Source organism: Meles meles, chromosome 1 (genome assembly GCF_922984935.1).
Source record: "Meles meles chromosome 1, mMelMel3.1 paternal haplotype, whole genome shotgun sequence".
Classification (NCBI taxonomy): domain Eukaryota; kingdom Metazoa; phylum Chordata; class Mammalia; order Carnivora; family Mustelidae; genus Meles; species Meles meles.
Genome location: NC_060066.1, coordinates 36,956,771 through 36,976,056, shown reverse-complemented (window position 1 = coordinate 36,976,056; position 19,286 = coordinate 36,956,771). Strand labels below are relative to the sequence as shown.

The 19,286-nt window shown below is 47.1% G+C and overlaps 1 protein-coding gene across 2 annotated transcripts in view; it reads right to left on the bottom strand.

The window, feature by feature from the left end:
* SNX31 (sorting nexin 31) overlaps window positions 1-19,286 on the bottom strand; it is a 59,284-nt gene that overhangs the window by 27,117 nt on the left and 12,881 nt on the right. For both annotated transcript variants that reach the window (XM_046020341.1, XM_046020351.1), the window contains exons 4-8: window positions 17,189-17,253; window positions 8,685-8,795; window positions 4,704-4,794; window positions 3,686-3,773; window positions 406-475 (exon numbers count right to left, since the gene is read on the bottom strand). In XM_046020341.1, coding sequence (XP_045876297.1) covers window positions 406-475; window positions 3,686-3,773; window positions 4,704-4,794; window positions 8,685-8,795; window positions 17,189-17,253 — 425 coding nt within the window. The remainder of the gene's footprint in view (window positions 1-405; window positions 476-3,685; window positions 3,774-4,703; window positions 4,795-8,684; window positions 8,796-17,188; window positions 17,254-19,286) is intronic.

The following is a 19,286-nucleotide window of genomic DNA, read 5'->3' as shown; positions in this document are numbered from 1 at the left end:
GGAAAGCCTGATGTGGGGCTCCATGTGGGGCTCAATCCTGAGACTCCAGGAGCATGACCTGAGCCGAAGGTAGAGCTGAATTGACTGAGCCACCCGGGGACCCCACTTCTTAACCATTTTTAAGTGTACAATTCAGGGGCACTAAAAACACTCATAAGGTCATGAAACTATCAACACTCTCTTACACCTACTTTTTTAGCAGCCCCAGCAAAAATTCTGTCCCCCTTAAACAATAACTCCCTGCCCCCTCACCCCTAATAACTTCCATTGTATTTTCTGTCCTGTGAATTTCTCTCTCCTAGCTTTGAGGTAGAATTCTTAACTATTACCCATTTTTTTTTCTAATGGTTTCAATCCCAATGGTGAAGACCATCTGGTGTTTTGCGAGTCCTCGGTCCCCCTCACCTGCATGTAGATCAGCTGGAGAGCTGCTGGGCAGTCCATCAGCACGGAGTCCAGGGATGGGTCCATGTACCTGTGTGGTTCAGGAGCATTAAGTTCATTCAGACACCATGGCCGGTGGGCACACCTGGGAGCCAGTGCTCTCTGCGGTGGTGGCCCCCTACACTTGAAACTGAGCCCCCCCCCTTACTAACACCCCTCTCCTCACTTAGCTTTTAGTTTGTCCCTCCAGCTCTCTGTCCCTGACTTTCTTTACACTCTATGCTCTTGCCTGGTGGACCCTGAGAGGAAAGATGCCAAACGCTAAATCTGATGGAAAATGGCCCACAACCCATTCACACTCAGTCCCCAACTATGCATGCCCTCTCCCCACCCCACAGTAGAGTGTCTTCATCAGCTCCGTACCCACATCTGTATCACTGCCCCATGCCCAGGCCACCCAAGCTGCTTCCTTTGTCAGGCCCCCTGCCTCAGCCCTGCCCTCCGGGTCAGGCTCTAAATTCTAACCTGAGTGTTCTTTCCTGAGTAACCTTAGGACTCTCAGTCCCAGGAGGTAGATCATTCATCCTGCTCCTCTCCATGGTGCCCGTTATGGGACACCTAGCTTTCATTTCCACCCACCTCCCTCCCTCACACTCTACATTCCAACCATGTGTTTTCTCCTCTGCCTGGAAGACCACTGGCCTCCGCAGCCTCCAGCCCTGACTCGCCTGCCTCTTCCGGCATCCTCTGGTCCCCACTCCCCAGGGCTTCCACTCCATCCTTTAGCACCCTAAATTCCTCCTGACCACTGCTCTCCTCAAGTAGACCCTGACACCATAGGTCGGGGCTGCTGTCCTATTTGGAGTTGCCCCTCTGGACCTTCGCAGAGTGACTTGCAAATGGCGGGGCTCCACATCTGTCTAAAACACATCCAGACTCACCAGGATAAACTGAAATCCTAGCTCCCATATAAGCACAGGAGCTGCTAAGAATGGATGGAAATGGTCAGGAAAGGACCCACAGCAGCTGGTCTAAACCAATCTGAAGGCAGACGTAAGCAGAATCACTGCACTTAGAAATGAATGGTTAACAAACCAATGGGATTGGCACGGACTAGGAACGGACGAACATGTGACTTGAAGATCACCTTCCTCCTGGGGGGTGGGGAGCACCGGAAGCACTCCGTTATATTCTATTTCGCTAACTTGCCAAGCAGCACACACACCCTCTTCTCTGTGGCAGAGTAGAACAACTGTTGCGTCAGAACTAGAGAACCCCCAGATCCATCCCACACTGGGGCTCCGAGGCCAGGGCGGGCTCCCTCTGGTCTGCAAGGAACGGTATCATAATCGGAGAGATGCCACCAGAGAATTCACACACAGCGAAAAATCCCCCAGAGGCTGGCGAGGCTTCATTGTGATGCTTCACCTGCCAGGAATCCCACAGCTTATGGCAGCCAAGCCAGCCTCCCTGCTCCCACTTGGTTAGACTTTTCCTAGAAAGAGGACAAACCTCCTTCAGGATCGTACTCCAGGCTCTCCCCCTCGGAAGACATGACCCTCAGCTCTAACAATTGGAGTGAGACCTCCCTTCTTCCCAGTTCCCATAAGCAAAGGCAATCTGCCTGGATCCGAGAGGCTGACACGTGAATGACATTTTCTCTTGCACTGATGATCTAGAATATACCTGTTTAACGAAGACATAGGCAAAGTCCAATTTCCAATTAAGGCTTCAAGATGAGGGATCGAATCCTCATGTCTTCTTTGATGTCAAGTTCTCTGGAGAGCCCATGAGCGAAGCAGTCTAAGCCCCAGGGATTTCTGTTGTTACTGTTATTACTATTGTCATTATTATCCTCAATATAACAGCAACAAACAAGACCAAAATTTATTGAGCATGTGGAATTATTTTATTTAACCCTCATACTAAGTGTGTGGGGTAGACTCTTATTATCATTCCCATTTTACAGATAAAGAAACTGAGGCTTAGTGAGCTTGAGTAACTTGGCTAAGGTTATTCAACTCAAACCCGAGAGGGTTGGGATTTAGATTCACATACTCTGACCCCAGGAACAGTCATGCTCAGCCTCACTTGTCATACTAAACAGCTTCCAGAAACACTTCGATGGAACTGCTCAAGGTTTTTTCTTTTCCCCTTCTCAGGGTTCCACGCCACAGATTTTGACAGTTTCTCAGAATGCTTTGAATAGCAGTATATGAACTTTTAGCCTTGTCCAGAACATCCTTCCAAAATTCAAAACCACAGACTGGAGCTCTAAGCGAGGCATCACGAGGTCAAGATCGCTACTATTCCTAGATTACAAAATGCCTTTCTTTAAAACTTCTGTGATCAGATGACAAAAATAGCTGGGCTGGGAGACCGTGAGCAAAAGAAGCCATCCAGTACAGCCATGGTAATAAACATTGCGGACTACACATTACGGGATATACGGGGGGATGCTTCTTATTTTTTTTAAGATTTATTTATTTGAGAGAGGGAGAGCATGAGAGAGAATGGGGGTAGGAGCAGAGGGAAAGAATCCCAAGCAGACTCCCCACTGAGCATGGAGCCCGACATGGGGCTCGATCTCACAGCCCTGACACCCATGACATGAGCTGAAATCAAGAGTCAGATGTTCAGCCTACTCAGGACCCAGGCGTCCTGGGGTACTTCTTGTTATTTTCTGTTTGTTTGCTCTCCCTAGGGCTTCCTGTTTCTGGGGGAAAGGATAGTATTTTCTCAAAGGTGTTCAGTCAGTCTAGGGGTATGGCTGGCCCTGGTTCATATGCATTTATTGTTGGAATCCTCTAGGAATGTAACTTAAGAGTTCAAATTCACAGCAACTTGGCTGAGTCCACCCTTTGCCTTCAGGGAATACTACAGTTCAATAGATGAATCGAACCTGCTTGTAATCATCAACCGATTCCTTCAATTAACTCAGCTGATAACCCATTCCAAAGCAAGCCTACGACAATCTGCAGTCCCTCGGCATTCCTGCTTCCATCCCCACCCCAACAGCACTGGCTTTTCAAGCCTTGCATTCCTGGCCACCATCTCCAGGACAAGAACCCTCAAGTTCTTAGGGGAGACCAGTGAAAGTCATCCTCAACATCTTACTGTTTCGGACAAATATTCTGGTTCACTCTCCGCTCACTCTTCTTTATTGTTCTCCTCTCAACTGTCCCCACGTTCCTGGTCCCTCTCTAGCTGTTAGGTTGTGAGCTGACAGGGTGAGACCAACAAATTCTCAACAGGAATCCAAAACATCGTCAAAATACCTCCTGTCACCATAAATGCTTACCACTTTCTCAGTCCGACCTTACAGTTTTCCGCTTCAGCGCTTTGAAGACTCACATAAGGGAGTTCAAAGTCCACCAATTTTTTCATGACTAGAGAAAGAGGAAAGAGAGTCCTACTGGTTGAAACAGCACGTATAGTTTACATATCGAGGCTTTTGAAATGAGAAAATTAAGTGTTACTGTTGGAAAGGATAAAATCACAACAATAATATTCCCTTGCATTTGTACACAATTTTTAAGTTTCTGAAATTCCATTAAAAAATAAATAGTATTTGATCCTCATAGAATATCAACACCTTTAGTAGGGGATATTTTACCCTGGGATACTGAAGAAGAACCTGAGGTTCAGAGAGGTCTGGTGCCTTTGCCAGCTCACGGCAGATCCCAGTGGCCAAGCTGCAACCCGAACCCCTTAATTCCAACTCAAAACCCCCTCTCTGTAGCTTCTTGGGAACTTATAGAAACTGCCTTCAGATAATCAATACTATTTCACAAGTAAATAACTTGTCCTATCGTAGATATACACTGTAGAGAAATCCGAAAGCCACGTGAATCATACCATCATCTTTCACTAACTCATTACACGAGTTTTAAGAATCTGAGAACTTATCGATAGCATCCATATTTTACAGCCAACATTCCTGAACAGGGATAAGTGATGTGTGATGGGATGTCCTGACACCTGGAGTCTAGCTGTCCATTTTGAGGTTATAGGGTGGCTGGTGGTCAGCAGCCAGGGTGCAAGGGTCACAGTGAGACAGGCCCTGGGCCTAGGACCAGGGCAGGTACGTGATGGTGCAGTTGCTGGAAGGACCTGACATCTTGCTACTGTCCGTGCACCCCACGCCACCTCTGCTCAGCCCCAGCTTGCCCTGAACACAGACACAACTTTCCATCCCCCATTTTTGCTCCAGGGGCTGGGACAGTGTAGGGCCCATGCACCGCCCCCACTCGGCTGCATCTCCTGCATCCACCAGCCCTCCCCGGCTCCTGGCTGCCCTGCATTCCTTCTCTCCTTACCAGACTGTTTGCCCTCTTTGCAAAACCGAATGAGAAAGAGGCCGAAGTAGCCCAAGAGCTCCTGACTCAGTCCAATTCTGTGTGACACCACCTGTAACCAAAGACAAGAAAAGTTAGGAACGACTGCCATGCTTACGGTGATGGGCAGAATTTGAAAACTGCCTGTAAACTCGATAAAAAGGGGCTTTGATGGGCTGCCAACATTAAAAGGAATCTTTTCCGAATCTAAAAGTGATCATACTAATTTTAGAAAATTAAGAAATTCAAAAAATTAGAGTGAAGAAAATAAAAATCAGCTCCAGCACAATGGACACTAGCCAACCTCTGCTAAGGCTGGTTGTCCCACCTTGGACACAGATGTGTCTCCCAGAGACTTTGGTCTTTTACAGTCCACTGGAGGGCAGCAGTCATTCTCCATGTCCGTCTGTCCTTCTAAGGTCGGCCCCTGGGGCCCCCACACCAGCTGACTTTCCTATTGACTGGTTTATCTGACACGGGGAAAAGGGACGTGCCCTTCCACTTGGCTGTCCAAGCTACAGGCTGTCTTTGACTCCCTGGGCCTGCTTCTGTTTGATATCTCCAGTGATGGTCAAGTCTAATTTGTCCGACGTTCACTCAGATCCCAGGCACAGGCTGCTTTCATTTCATGTTCCTCGCTGGCTTTTCTGTCAAATGGCTTTCCTTCCAACGATTTCATTTTTGCCAGCGGGTCATGAGGCTGGAAGCTCACTGTGTCTTACACTGACTGACTCACCTTCCCTCGGCGGGAATGTCCATGTTACCACAGACTCTCCCCTTCTTCACCCACCCAGACCCTTCCTCTTGAAGACCAGGCCCCCGAGTGATTTCTCTGCTTGCACCCCCTAAATGCGCTAGACCACCTCTTGCACCCTCAAGTGTTCATCTTTACTGCCGTATGTGTGAGCTGATGCTTTAAGCATGGCTCCAAGGGGACAGCTGTATAAATATGAGGCTCAAAGGGGTTCTTTTCCTGTCAGAGATCTGTAAGTTACCTCAGGAGACCGTCTTATTAGGTGGGTAAAATGAGGGGGTGTTCTCGGCAGAGCTTTGAAAATAAAGAGGAGCCTGGGAACTTTTCACACGTTCACTCAAGGCTTGTCCCCATTCGCGTTCTTTCTACCTCACCCATCCCCATGCCCGGGCAAAATCCCCAAATCAAACCCAGCGCTCCTGGGTGCGCAGGGGTGAGTGTGTGCTGGGTTGTAACAGGCTGCAAGGACACATTTTCCTAGAGCGTGACCCATGTCCCTTTAGATTAGACTCCTCTCTTCTCTGACTCACTCAGTGAAAACAGCAAGCTCTGGTGCCAGGACAGATAAAGGAGTGGGGGGAGAGAATGGAGAAGCCTTTTGTAATTTATAAAGACATAAACCCACATACCTTCTTTTGAGAGGAGTAAATGTCGACAAAAAGAGACCCCATATGTTCTTCTTAGCAAATGTTAAGGACACTTCAAAACACAACCACCACCAGTAAAACCGAATTAGCGCAAATGTGTTAAAAAACCAAAAGGAGATTTTAGCTTGTTGCTGGTTCTTTAAGAAGCCCAGCAGGATGGTGGTGAGGTGCAGAGTGGGGGCCGTATGCTTGAGGAGATATAAACAATGGTTTTCAGTTACAGAATTGAACTTACATTTCTATGCAAGCTGGAGAGGTTCCCAGCTGCTGGAGGGGAATTCACCTGTCTGCCTGGCCAAGGGCTCATTTTACTTTTTATAGAAACTCCATGGCTTGGAGGGCGGAACCTCCAGGTGTACTTCCCTGATGTTCATGTTGTCAGTGTCAGGGGTGTGAATTTCTCACGAGTCAGTGAGATTGGAAGAGGGAAAGCATATTTTTCTGAGACAACAAACACACCTCGTTAAACCTATCCTATTAGTTACAAGGGGGAACTGGGCAAAACAGACGGGATTGCGGAACCCTAGGCTTACTAGCCTACTCAACAGTGACTCAGCACTCCCTCCAATAATTATTATTATCAATAATAGTACCCAGACTGAGAAATAAACAGTCACCACTGTTGATGAAACATGGGCTATTTCTATAATTACTTGGACATGGTCTTGAAAGGTTAAGCCACTTACCGAGACCCACACAGTTATGACGTGGCAATGCCATCATTTGAATCCCACTCTTGCCCTGACCCCAGGGAAGTAGAGACCCCAAACTCCCACCAGCAGCCAACTTAAGCTGCACATACGTCTCATCAGCCCAGGGAGCCCAGGATGTGACAAACATGTCAATAATGAAGCTGTCAGGCACGGCAGGGGCTCTCCAGTTTTCCATGCCCCCCCCATTCCCGAATTATCTCACATCCTTCATTGGCACCGCTGCGTTACAGGCCTGGCCCTGGAGGCGTCTGGGTCCGTGGCCTCTGCCCTATTACCGTCCTTCTCCTTCACTGATGTGTCAGTCTCCTGCTCTGCCGGTCCTCTGGGGGACAATTTAGGGAACAGGGTTTTTGTATTTGAGAGGTTTTTTTGTTTTACTTTTTTTTTTTTAAATATAAATCCCCTCAGGCATTAAGTGTCCAAGGCCTCTGATGTTTTTTAGAAAGGTCATACTGGAGGTCAGTTTAGAAGACTGGCAAGACTGCAAGCCAGGACTACTTTTGGGGCAGCTATAGAAATCTAGCTGAGAAATAAAGGCTCAAAATGAGGGTGTGAGGATGGAGAGGAGAAAATGGAGATGGGAATTGTTAGGAGAGAGACTTGGGACATGAGGTCAGTAGGATTTGGGGGGTGTGGGGGTTGGTTAAGGAGGGGGACCCTGGGGTAACTACTTCATGGAGGGCCTCAGCGATGAGGTGGTTGCTGATCCCATTTCAACAGGATAACGGTATAGGAGCCAAGAAAAGGTGTTGTGCAGTGACTGTTGTAGGAAGGAAGGTCCAAAACAATCACTTTTGGGCAGAGCCAAGACCCTAGAGAAAGGACATTTCCTAGTCTGGGGACAAAACTGCTCTTTGGAGACCAAGAAGGCATGGGCCAGCTTCAATCCCCAGGCTAGAAAGAGGAGCCATGATGCAGGGAGAGGCCGTCCACCCATGCCACGATCTCAGGTAAAAGTGGGCCTGAGAGCTGTGAACCCAACAGGGAGGAATTGTTTCCTGCCCAGAAGGTATCAGGTACCACCTCCCTAGAATAAGAATGTTCTATCCTTGGAAGACCCTAGAAACTTCCTGACCTTCACCTGGTTATGTCTTTATATTTCCCTCATATACTTCTCTGGAAGATTAGAACTAAAACCCTCCAAAGGAAAAGGACCTGGGAACAGTGTGTGGATGTGAGAAGCCAGTGTCTTCTTGGCACCCAGGGGAGGGAGGAAAAGCCCCAGGGACAGAGCTGGTAACGGTTGCCATCTAAAGACGGGGAGGGTAGTCTCTGGGTCTTGTCCTCGCTGTGAAGAGTCAGACTCTTCACAGAACTAACTAGAATTCAGGTCTGGCCCACTAGACCCAGAGTTAGACCTGCTAGGTTGTTGGTTTCAGGGGTTTTCCCTGTGGGGGAGGAAGGACAACTCTAAGCCTTTCAGCATTCCTCTGTCACTCTCTAACAGGACCTGTCACCAGCCTACCTGGGTACTGCCTGTTTCAGCCTCATCTGGATTCCACTCCCTTTCCTGCTCCCAACTATGAGGCATCCCATAATAAAGCACTTGGCACATTTCCAGGGTACAACCTTGGCTGAGTCCCAGGTGACTGACAGCAGCCTTGGGCAGGGTCTAAAAGATGTCTGGGAAGTTGATGTCCACAAGGAAAGTAAAACCAAAGACGCTCTGGAGGATTGGCTGTAGCTCAGATTCCTTGGTCCGTCTCCCAGAAAATCCCAGCATCTCAACAGATACGTCATCCACAGTAAAAAGACAGGCAGGAAGCTTCTGGAAGGTAACTTTATCCTAGCCCCTGCCTTCTAACAGAATGGTTCCTAAATTTGGTTCTGGAGTTTCGACGAAGTTTACCTCCAGGACTCTTTCAGCAGTATCTGATGTTAGAATTTCGACTGGAATATGCCTTCCATCAGGCAGAAATATATCCAGAGAGGCTGTCTTGGTAGTGATGCTAAATGTGTCCTGCAAGCAAAAGAAAAGTGCAGTGAGCCCTCACAGTGCCCTTCAATGGGGCACACAGAGCAGGAACAGTCAGCGACTTCCTCTACCTGGGCCCTCAGGGCATACGGCATCCAGAAACACACAGAGCTGACTACAGAGATTTGGTGGATGGTGTCCTGAGGGGCGGGGTGGGGTGAGGCAGCGTGTGGAGAGGCTGAGACAAAGCAATGACATGCAGCTTGAACAATTTCCAAATAAACAATAAAGCATCCTTTTTAAGGGGAAAAAGAAAAGCTATCCACGTGACCCCGAGGCATCTCAGATTTTAATTCTCACTTTGACTATTTCCTGGCCTCCCTAAAAGTCCATCATCTGCAATAATTTATGATTTTGCTATAGCAAAAATCTGAAGTGTGCAAACCATGAGGCCCAAATGAGGAAGCATGTCACTATCTGGGGAGCGAGTGTCCTGTCCTGCTTTGCTCATACTTACCCATTCTGCAAGGGGCTGCGTGTGCACTAGAAGCGACCGCAAACGTGGGGGCCTGTGAATTTCTTGGGTGAAATGCTCTAAAATGTCAAGGACATGCTAGAGACCCTGGGAAGGCCTTCAGAGTTCGGGAAAGTGTGAAGCTGTAACTGGTGCTCAGTTACCACAGAGAGGGGACCCCCAGGAGGAGGCATGGGCAGTGCTGCCCAGCTGAGCCTCCAGGGCAGCTATGTCTGGGGGAAAGCTGTTTTTAGCCCCTGCCAAGTGGGATGCTTTCAGTCCACAGGGCTGCCTCATCTCTGGGAGGCTGATTCAGGTCACAGCCTTTCTGATCCCAGGATCTACGACGGGATTAAACTCTAATGCACCAACGCATCCACTGTAGGCAATGAGTTCGCTTCTCTCCTCGGCTTCTAGAATAACAGTGGTTATGTATCATCCTGGGGAGAACTGAGAGAAACCACTGTCCATGTTCTAAGCTTACTACATAAGCTAGAATATCAGTAATACAGGGGTGCCTAGACAATGTGCACCCAGCCCAGGTTACTGCCTTTCTGGTATCAGGCTGGGGAAGAGAAGAACCAAATGACCAGTCCTAAGATAGTTTGGAGATCACAGAGTTGCACTCAAGTGAGGTGACCGACTGGGACCTTTCCCCTCAACAGGCCACACCTCCCCTTTCCTCACCCTGACCACATTCACAGATACAACAGATCAGGTTTTGTAGGGAACTTGGGGAATCCAACAACTCAACTGCATTACCCAGGTACCTCAAAAGGTCGATCACATTAATGAAAGGCTTACTTTTCCTAACTTTATTATCAAAGTGCAAACTTTGCCTTTAAATTTTAACTACCCTTTCCCTACCATGTACTTACAATTACTAAGTTTCTATGGGCTCCCTCAAAATAACTGTTGCAAATAGTCTCTTTCTAGGTACATCTTTGCCTAGATGTTGGCTCTTCAAGTGTTTGGGCCTATAATCACAGAGATCTCTTCCCTCAGGGGAAAAAAACACTCAAAAATGAATGAAAAGAATGCCATTGCTTTTTGGTAAGATTATGAAAGAAATCCTAGCATTAATTTATATTATCTTATAAATTGGCAACTCCCAACTCAAACCAAATTGCAGACTGGTAAGATAGCTATATCACATGAACAGCTAAAATGATATAAAGGCATACCTTTATTAAATTCTTCTGCAAAAGCGAGAAAGCAGGTTGGATTGGCAGAGTGGGTCAGATCATAGAGGGCCCTGAAATCAGACACTTGAGGATTTTATTAAAAACGCAAAAGAAAGCAGAAGGCTGGAAACAGAGTTATGGAAAGACCTGCCTGGTCGTGTGGCAAAAATGAGTGGGGGGGGGCGCGTCGGGGAAACTCAGAGGTCAGCTGCAGCAATCCCCTTGGAGGTTGCAAGAGACTGGGCTGGACCATGTGAGGAAACGGGTTCCAAGCGCAGCTCCTGCACTCACCACATGGGACCTTGTGCCAACCTGGAGAAGTTACTTGCCCTCTGTATTCCTCATTCCTTTGGCTCTAAAATAAGGATGGTAATAGTGTCCACCTCATAGGGCTGTGGTCAAGATTCAAGGAAGCAAGGTGTAGAACTTGGAACAATACTCACCGCAAACGCCCAACTGGGTTATATTGTAACGTTATTGCTAGTGGAAGGAAGGAAGAGGAAGTCATGTCCCTTTCATTAGAATGAGTGCCAACAGGTAAGAAATAAAGGATTCAAGAGAAGAGTCAGGAAGATACTTTTAACATTCATATCCAGTCAAGTTCTGAGTTGTGCGTATTTTGTATCTTACACTCTTAGCTCTTGAATCCATCCACTGTTCCTCTCTACCACCAGCATCTTAGACCCAACTGACACCTCCTCCCCCAGACTCCTGCAATGGCCTCCTGGCTTCCAGTCTTCTTCTTCTTCTTTTTTTAATTTATGTGTGAGAGAGAGAGAGTGAGTGAGCACATGAGTGACGGGTGGGGGGAGGGCGCACAGAGGGAGAAGGAGAAGCAGACTCCCCACTGAGCAGGAAGCCCAACACAGGGCTTAATCCCAGGACCCCAGGATCAGGACTCAAGCCAAAGGCAGACTTTTAACTGCCTGAGCCACCTAAGTGCCCCTGACCGCCCCCCCGCCCCCCCCCCCCCCCGTTTCTCCTCCACTACAAAGCACTCTCCACATACCAGCCAAAGAAGTATTTTTAAAACGCAAACCTAAAAATGTTTTCCTCTCGCTTAAAACCCTCCAATGTCCTTACCTTGCTCATGGAAGACAGCTATGCTTACCACTATACAACCAACACTGGCCTTAATAATGCTCACAGGACGCCATAAGGAAAAACACAGTTTTTCTCTACTTACCCCACTTCTGACACTATCTACCTGGAGTTAGCGCAGAACCCACAGGTTAAGGCCTCAGTCCCACAAGACGGCCTCTCCCCAATTTCAGATCCCAGTCACAGGTCCAGGCCTCCCACACTTCTGACCAACTGGCTAGAAGTCAGGGGTTCCCACGACACCCTCCTCAAGATTGGTAATGTTCAAGAAACGCTCACAGAACTCAGGAAAACTCTTTGTACCTACCATCACCCACTTATTATGAAGGATACAACCCAGAAACAGCCAAATGGAAAAGATGCATTAGGGCAAGGGACGTGGAAAGGGACACACAGCTTCCATACCCTCCAGGGCACACCACCCTGCCAGCGTAGACTTCCCAGGTCAGTAGTTTGCCCCTAACTTTCCAGGCACACAGAAGCTACTCCAAATACCTTCTCAGTCTTCTTTTTCTCAAACATGTTGTTCACATCAGACCATAGAATACTACAATTTAAGAATCAAGAACATTTAAAAAGTCTTTGGTCTAAAGACTTTGATTTCGCCTTTTCAAAAATCCCTTTATCTCCAAGGCGATCACAGGGGAAAAACATAGAGCGTGGTAAATGAAGGGAGTCTAGAGACACAAAACAAAAGGGATGTGGTTAGGGGCAGGGCTGGGTGGGCTACCATCACTCTAGAAATTTCTCATAATGTCCATGGCGGAGGGCCTCTGGGTCTAGGCTCCTTGGGTTCAGATCCCAGCTCTTTCATATATGAGATACGTGCCCTTGGACAAGTTACTTCACCTGAAAAAGAGATCCTAAAGGCACCTCCTTCACCAAGCTGTGCGGGATAAAGGAGAGAATGCACATAAAGCACGAGGCCTCGCCCAGGTTAAATCACCCCACAGCAGTAAACCCCTCTTGTTTTTGCAACTTGCATATGATCATCCTTGATAAAGGGTTTCTTCAGGAGGGCGGGCGGGCAACTTGCACACATTCAGGTTTCTCATGTCCTGTGTTCTTGCCCAGAGAGAAGACACTCTTGTACTGCTCAGCCCAGAGAGCCCGGCCTGGGAGCCTGTGATTACCTGGAATAATCACTTGTTGAGTGCAGGCCAAGCACTTATCAGAAGAGGTGCAAATATGCAAGTCTGTAGAATATTGAGTTGGGCAAAATGACCAATCCCTGTTCCTCGGTCTCCTTTCACAGTCTGGCAAATCCACGCATCACCATTGCTCATTCCAGTTCTCCCGGCTCCCATGCGCCCTGCACTAAGCAATCTGGCTGCAAGCTCGGTGGGCTGACCTCTCCTGCATTTACTGCATCTATTTACCGTCAGTAAATCCCTCTGGCCCTGCAAGGTGGTCGGGGAAGGGATTCCTGGAAGTTGGAGTAGACTCACCCCCATTGCTAAGTGCCTATTGCTTCCCTTTTACTAATATCAGTTCTGAGGCTTCCAGAAGGCCAGACACTATGTGTTTTGCTGTTTTGTCCCTAACAGGAAGAGAAAAGCTAGAGTATAATCTGATCTCCCTGCCCACCCCAGAAATCTCTAATACCAGCTTAGTTGTCACTTCCTTTAGAAGGTCCCCCAGACACACACTCATCCTATGGCAGTGTCTCCTGGCCCTTTTCTCACGGGTCACAGCAGGTGCTCCTGCATCCACAGTGCGCGGTCCCATCTCAACACGTGTGCTCCTGCATCACGGTGCAGGCTCCTGTCTCCCGGTGCGCGGTCCGGTCTCAGTGCATGCTTCTGCAGAAAGGTGCGCGGTCCCGCCTCACAGCACAGGCTCCTGCATCACTGTGCATGGTCCTGTCTCACGGTGCGCACTCTTGCATCATAGTGCGCGGTCCTGTCTCACGGTGTGCGCTGCTGTATCATGGTGCGTGGTCCCGTCTCACGGTGCACGCTCCTGCATCACGGTGCACGGTCCTATCTCACGGTGCACGGTCCTGTCTCACGGTGTGCGCTGCTTTATCATGGTGCGTGGTCCCGTCTCAGTGTGTGTTTCTGCGTCACGGTGCATGGCCCCATCTCATAGCACACGCTCCTGCATCACGGTGCATGGTCCCGTCTCACGGTGCGTGCTCCTGTATCATGGCGCGTGCTCCTGTATCATGGTGGGTGGTCCTATCTCACAGTACTCATTACACTTAGTGCCCTGCCCAGTGACTTTTCTGTCTCCCCAACCTGACAGTGAACTCCGTGAGCTGGATTGGGTGCTATTTGCTGGGGTCTCCCCTGCCTCTAGAGCAGTGCTGGCTCTCTGCGGGCATTCACTACTCACTAGGTATTTGCTCAATGTGTGAATGAATGATAAAGGACAGCATAAGGCAGGACAGGGATGCAGGGGGGATGGAACCACCTTCCTGATTTAAACTCCTTTTCCAAAATCATCAACCTTCTTTATAAACATCCGTCCTGCTCTCCTTTTGGAGACAGAAAACAACTGGGAGGAAGATCCTCCTGGAAGAAGTTGAAAATTGTCCTGAGCCTGAACCACTACTGGGTTTTCAAAGGGGGTGCCCAGTGCAGTTGAAATCAGACCTGGTTGGGAAGGAGAGAAGCCGAAGTGTGGAGGTGCCAGGGAACTCAAGTCACAGGAAAGCCGGCTGCAAGTAGTTAATCCCCAGGGACTAGCGTGTCTGGGAATACAACTGCAGGCCCACTGGACACTACCTAGTGGCAGGGAGGCCAAAAAAAGAAAATGTACAGACACACTATCTTTGCAGAAAGCAATCTCTCAGCATGGTTGGGAAGAGAAGAAAGGACCAGTGTTAACGGTAGCAAGTACTTCATAAGGGTTAGTTTGCTGGATGATATTTAAGGGCTTTAAGAGATATTAAAGGCTTACTCAATCCTCAAAACAGCCCTGTGAGGCAGGAGTGATTCCCCTATTTTACAGCTGGGGGACTGAGATACAAAGACGCTAGGTACATTGCCCCCCAGGCCGTACAAATGGAAAGTTGGGCAGCCAAAATTGAAACCTGGGTCATCACACTCCTGACCTTGCACTCTTAAACACTGAGCCTGTCCTGAAACTACTTAGTCAATGAGAGGGTTTATTTTATTTTTTTAAAAGATTTTATCTATTTATTTGAAAGGGAGAGAGAGAGAGCACGAATAGGCGGGGGGAGCGGCAGGCAGAGGGAGAAGCAGGCTGCCCACTGAGCAGAGAGCCCGAAGTGGGGCTCAATCCCAGGACCTTGGGATCATGACCCGAGCTGAAGGCAGATGCCCAACTGACTGAGCCACCCCGGAACCCAAAAAGAGGGTTTAAAATGCTAGATCATGATGTGTGGAACAATGGTTATGGCTTCACTGCTAGATACACCGCTCGGCCCTCTGGGCAGAACGTTAGAGAAAGTGCTCAGAAATAAGAGGTAAGATCCAGAAGTATAAAGGACAGATTCAAATGACTCAACCCAAGCTCCTCGCCAACACTGAGTGTCAGCTGGCTCACGAAGCACAGACCCTTCCAAAGCTGAGTGACTGCCGGAGAAGAAATAGCCAGAGCCCTTGGCAAAACTCCTGCCGGGAAGGAGGAGGAATCGTGACCAACTTAGGGTAAAAACTATATTCCCCACACCGTGCCACTAAGGAGGTGCCAATGATAGATGTATTAATAAAAATAGAGCTTCTCTGAACTGAGACCTTAAAGAAGAGATGATGCCCTCAAAAAAGAGGTATGATAACAAAAAGGTTGAAAAGTAAGCTGGTCAAGTTGATGGAAGACATAGAGGAGAAAAGTAAAGCCATTACAAAAGTGGAAATCTCATCAGAGGAAGCAAGCTAAGGTAAAATACCAACAGAACTAAAACCAGGCAAAAATCTTTCAGAGTATCAGAAGAAAAAACACTCAAAGTTCCAAGACACTGACACCCCATGAATGGTTTTATTTTTTTATTATTTTTTAAAGATTTTATTTGTTTATTTGACAGAGAGAGACATCACAAGTAGGCAGAGAGGCAGGCAGAGAGAGAGGGGGAAGCAGGCTCCCCACTGAGCAGAGAGGCCGCTGTGGGACTTGATCCCAGGACCCTGAGATCATGACCTGAGCCAAAGACAGAGGTTTAACCCATTGAACCACTCAGGCGCTCCCCCCCCACCATGAATGGTTTTTAAAAAGCGCTGAATGGAAAAGTCACAATGTACACAAAAAAGATGATAAAAATGAGGCCAAATGTACCTCTGGGGACTGGCGCAGAAGGATTTGCAAGACTCAGAATTAAAAAAAACAAACAAGTTTTAGTAAGTGCGTGGAATATATGTTTATTTGTAAAACAGAAAGGATTTGTGTAGATATGAATGCATGTAGATGCACAGAAAAGTGTAGAAAGAACACACATTAAACTGGAAACAGCTGGGGCGCCTGAGCAGCTCAGTAGGTTAAGCATCTGCCTTCAGCTCAGGTCGAGATCCCAGGGTCCTGGGATCAAGCCTCCCTGCTCGGCAGGGAGTCTACTTTTCCCTCTCCCTCTGCCCCTTCCCCCCACTCATGCTGGATCCCGTGTGTGCATGCTCTCTCTCGCGCACGCTCTCTCTCTCTCTCTCTCTATTCAAATAAATAAATAAAATCTTAAAATAAATAAAAAATAAATAAAATGGAAACCATTGCCTCTGAAGAGGGTTGCTGGAGGTTGGTGGTGGGAGCATACACCCTTCTGTGCTGTTTGAATTTTACAACCATCAACACCTCAACAACAAACTCAAAGAAAAAGAAAATACGTATTTTTTAAGCCATCAAATATAGGTGAAAATATGAATGGTGACACAATGGGAGACTCCAGGGTCATTTCTCAGGTTGAATGGACCAGTTACTATACCAACATGGTTGACCCACTGAATAAATGAAATTTGCTTCCATTTTTTAGAAACCCCATCAAAGTATTCAAAGTATCATTCCTCCCCTAGCTAGGGATCCAATTCAAAAAATCATGTTATTCTTATGACTTCAATCTTCGCAAAGCTTTCCATTCAGTCAAGAACATATTTGTAGGCATAAAAATGTTCCCCCGTGTACAACAAGAATGAGTGGTGTGCTAACCAAGCCTACTGGGCAAACTTCCAGCCTCTACAGGCAAGTGGCCAGTGGTTCTGTAGACCAACAAAGGAAAGGGAGTTGCTCTGCCATTCTGTTCACACTGAATTTTCTCTGTTATCCATTTACAACGAAGTTAGGAGCAGAGAATATACAAGGAACAGTGGGTCCTGCTCTTACTGCCGTCTCAGTGTCTTCACTATGGCACACTGGATCCCAGCTACAGACGGAAGGTCCCCGAATTGTTGTGGCGCCCTTAATAATAAAAGGTTCTCTTCCCCATGGTCAGTTTTGAGATGTACGATGCTTAGACTACAGGATTAAAAAGTATCTGCATAATTAAGTTCAAAGGTCAAGTGACATGCTTACTTTCCTTCTAGAATCTAACCCCCCCCCCCAAAAAAAGCTAAAATAGGAACCATTCTCCAATTATTCCAAATTAATTTATTTTATCCATTGTGGGGTCAAGGGCCAGAAACACACACATGGTAATTAAGAGACATGTTCAGCAGCAAAATATTGATCTTAGTAAAGAAGAGCATGCTTACCAGCTGTACGAATTTTAGAAAGTCAATGAAGATGTCACTTCTCAACATGTTTGGGTCCACAGTTACTGAAAAATATGGATGGTGAGTCAGATTAGCATAGGTTTGGGTTGACTTCTCTGTTAAATTGCTCTGTCCTCTAGGGAGCCCTGAAGGCCTTGCCGGTGCACCCCTGCCTCCTCAGGCAATGGAGCTATGACCTGTCAGATACATGCAAATCCACAAAGCTAGCCTCCTCCAGGCAGCCTCGACAGCAACACAAACCCATTATATCCGTTCCAGGAGTCCCACTTTCTTCCCATATCCCTGTATTGCTCACTATACAACTTGCTGCCCTACCGGGGTGAGGATGAAATTAATGGGAAAAGGCAAAAAGATCTTAAAACTTGGACCTGGACTCCTACTTTAGCAAGACATTTCTCAATTTGAAAATTTTGAAATCAACCAAGAAACCCTGATTCCAAGTACCCCTCTTATGGATAGGAGCTCTCAAGAGGTTATCCCCAGAGAAGTGATTAGAAGGCTGTCCGAGAGATTTCAAGGTTTCTCTTCTTCTATACCTGTAAGAGTATTCGCCTTCATAGTTTTTAAAGCTCAGATACCAATATTCAGGTGCTGTGGTCAGAGCAGAGGGGCAGAATCTTTCCCATGAGAAGCTCAAACTCCTGCAGGAGGTACTCGTCAGCCTGCTGTCTCATTTCTTACCCTCCTCCCTGTAAGGCCTCTCCTGGACCCTGCAGTCTAACCAAACTTGCATGCTTACTAAATCTGTAGCAAATATCTTTCTCTTTCCCTTCCCTTACCACCCTGTCCCCCCGCCTCCCCACCTCCCGCCATGCCTTTTCCTTTCTTTCTTCCTCCCTCCCTCCCTTTTTCTTTTTTCTTTCTGTTTCTTTCCTTCCTTCCTTCCTTCCCTTGCTCCTTCCTTCTTCCCTTCCCTTTTCCCTTTCCTTTCCTTCTTTCTTTGTTGCTGTTTCAATTGATTGCCTCACTGTCACTTCTACTAGCATTCAAAACTAGCACTGGCAAAGTCTTTCAAGATACATCTTTCCTGTGGCACCTGGGTGGCTCAGTTGGTTAAGTGGTTGCCTTTGGCTCAGGTCATGATCCTCAGAGTCCCGGGGTCGAGTCCCACATCAGGCTCCCAGCTCCATGGGGAGTCTCCTTCTCTCTCTGACCTTTTCCCCTCTCATGCTCTCTCTCACTCTCTCTCTCTCAAATAAATAAAAAAAAAAGATCTTTAAAAAAAAAAAAGATGTATCTTTCCCAAACAATGCAACACTTTTTCAAAAGAAAGTAGTGAAAAGAAGATCTCCAGTATTATGAGAAACTTTTTATAAAAGGTATTCCCTCTTTTTCTAAGGGAGATGACTTCGGGGTGTGGGGAGCCCTTGTCTTATTTTCTGGAATCTATGTGGTAGATATGCAAATCAACATAATTATTAGCATGGACTCTTGGAGGTGGGGAAAGCTGTTGAAAAAAAAATGTTCATCCAAGTAGTACTTACTGTGCAATTGTTAAGAACCAGGTACATTGCTAAGCACTTTGTATATTTTAGTTCCTTTAATCTTCACAACAAACCCTAGGGTAAATATTATCTCTATTTTACAGACAGACACTAAAGCTTAAAGACGGTAAATGTCTTGCCCAAGGTCATACAGCCAGGGAAATGCAAAGCTAGGATTTGGCCCTGGGTCTGACTCTGGAGTCCATGTCTTAGTCCAAACACCAAGCCCTGCTCTCTCCTTGCTCTGCCTTGCCTGAAGAGGAGGCAGGAGACAGCCCCATGTTGTGCACAAAGGCCAGGACTGGAAAAGCAACCCCGTAGGCTCTGTGATCATTTGCAGAAAGGCCAGTAGTTAAAGGAGTTATTTCCCTCAGATATGAGATATCAAACCAAGAGAGAAGAAAAATTCAACAGATATTACATTTTTGAGTTTGAAAGAGCTTATCTAACAGGTCTAAAAGAGGCATATTTTTCATTACAAAAGATGAATGGGAAATAGATGACTTCTAGAATTTTTATTGACTATCTTTAAGGAAACAAGTGCCACCATGAGAGATAATGAATAAAGTCTATAACGGCTGATCTAGAATGGT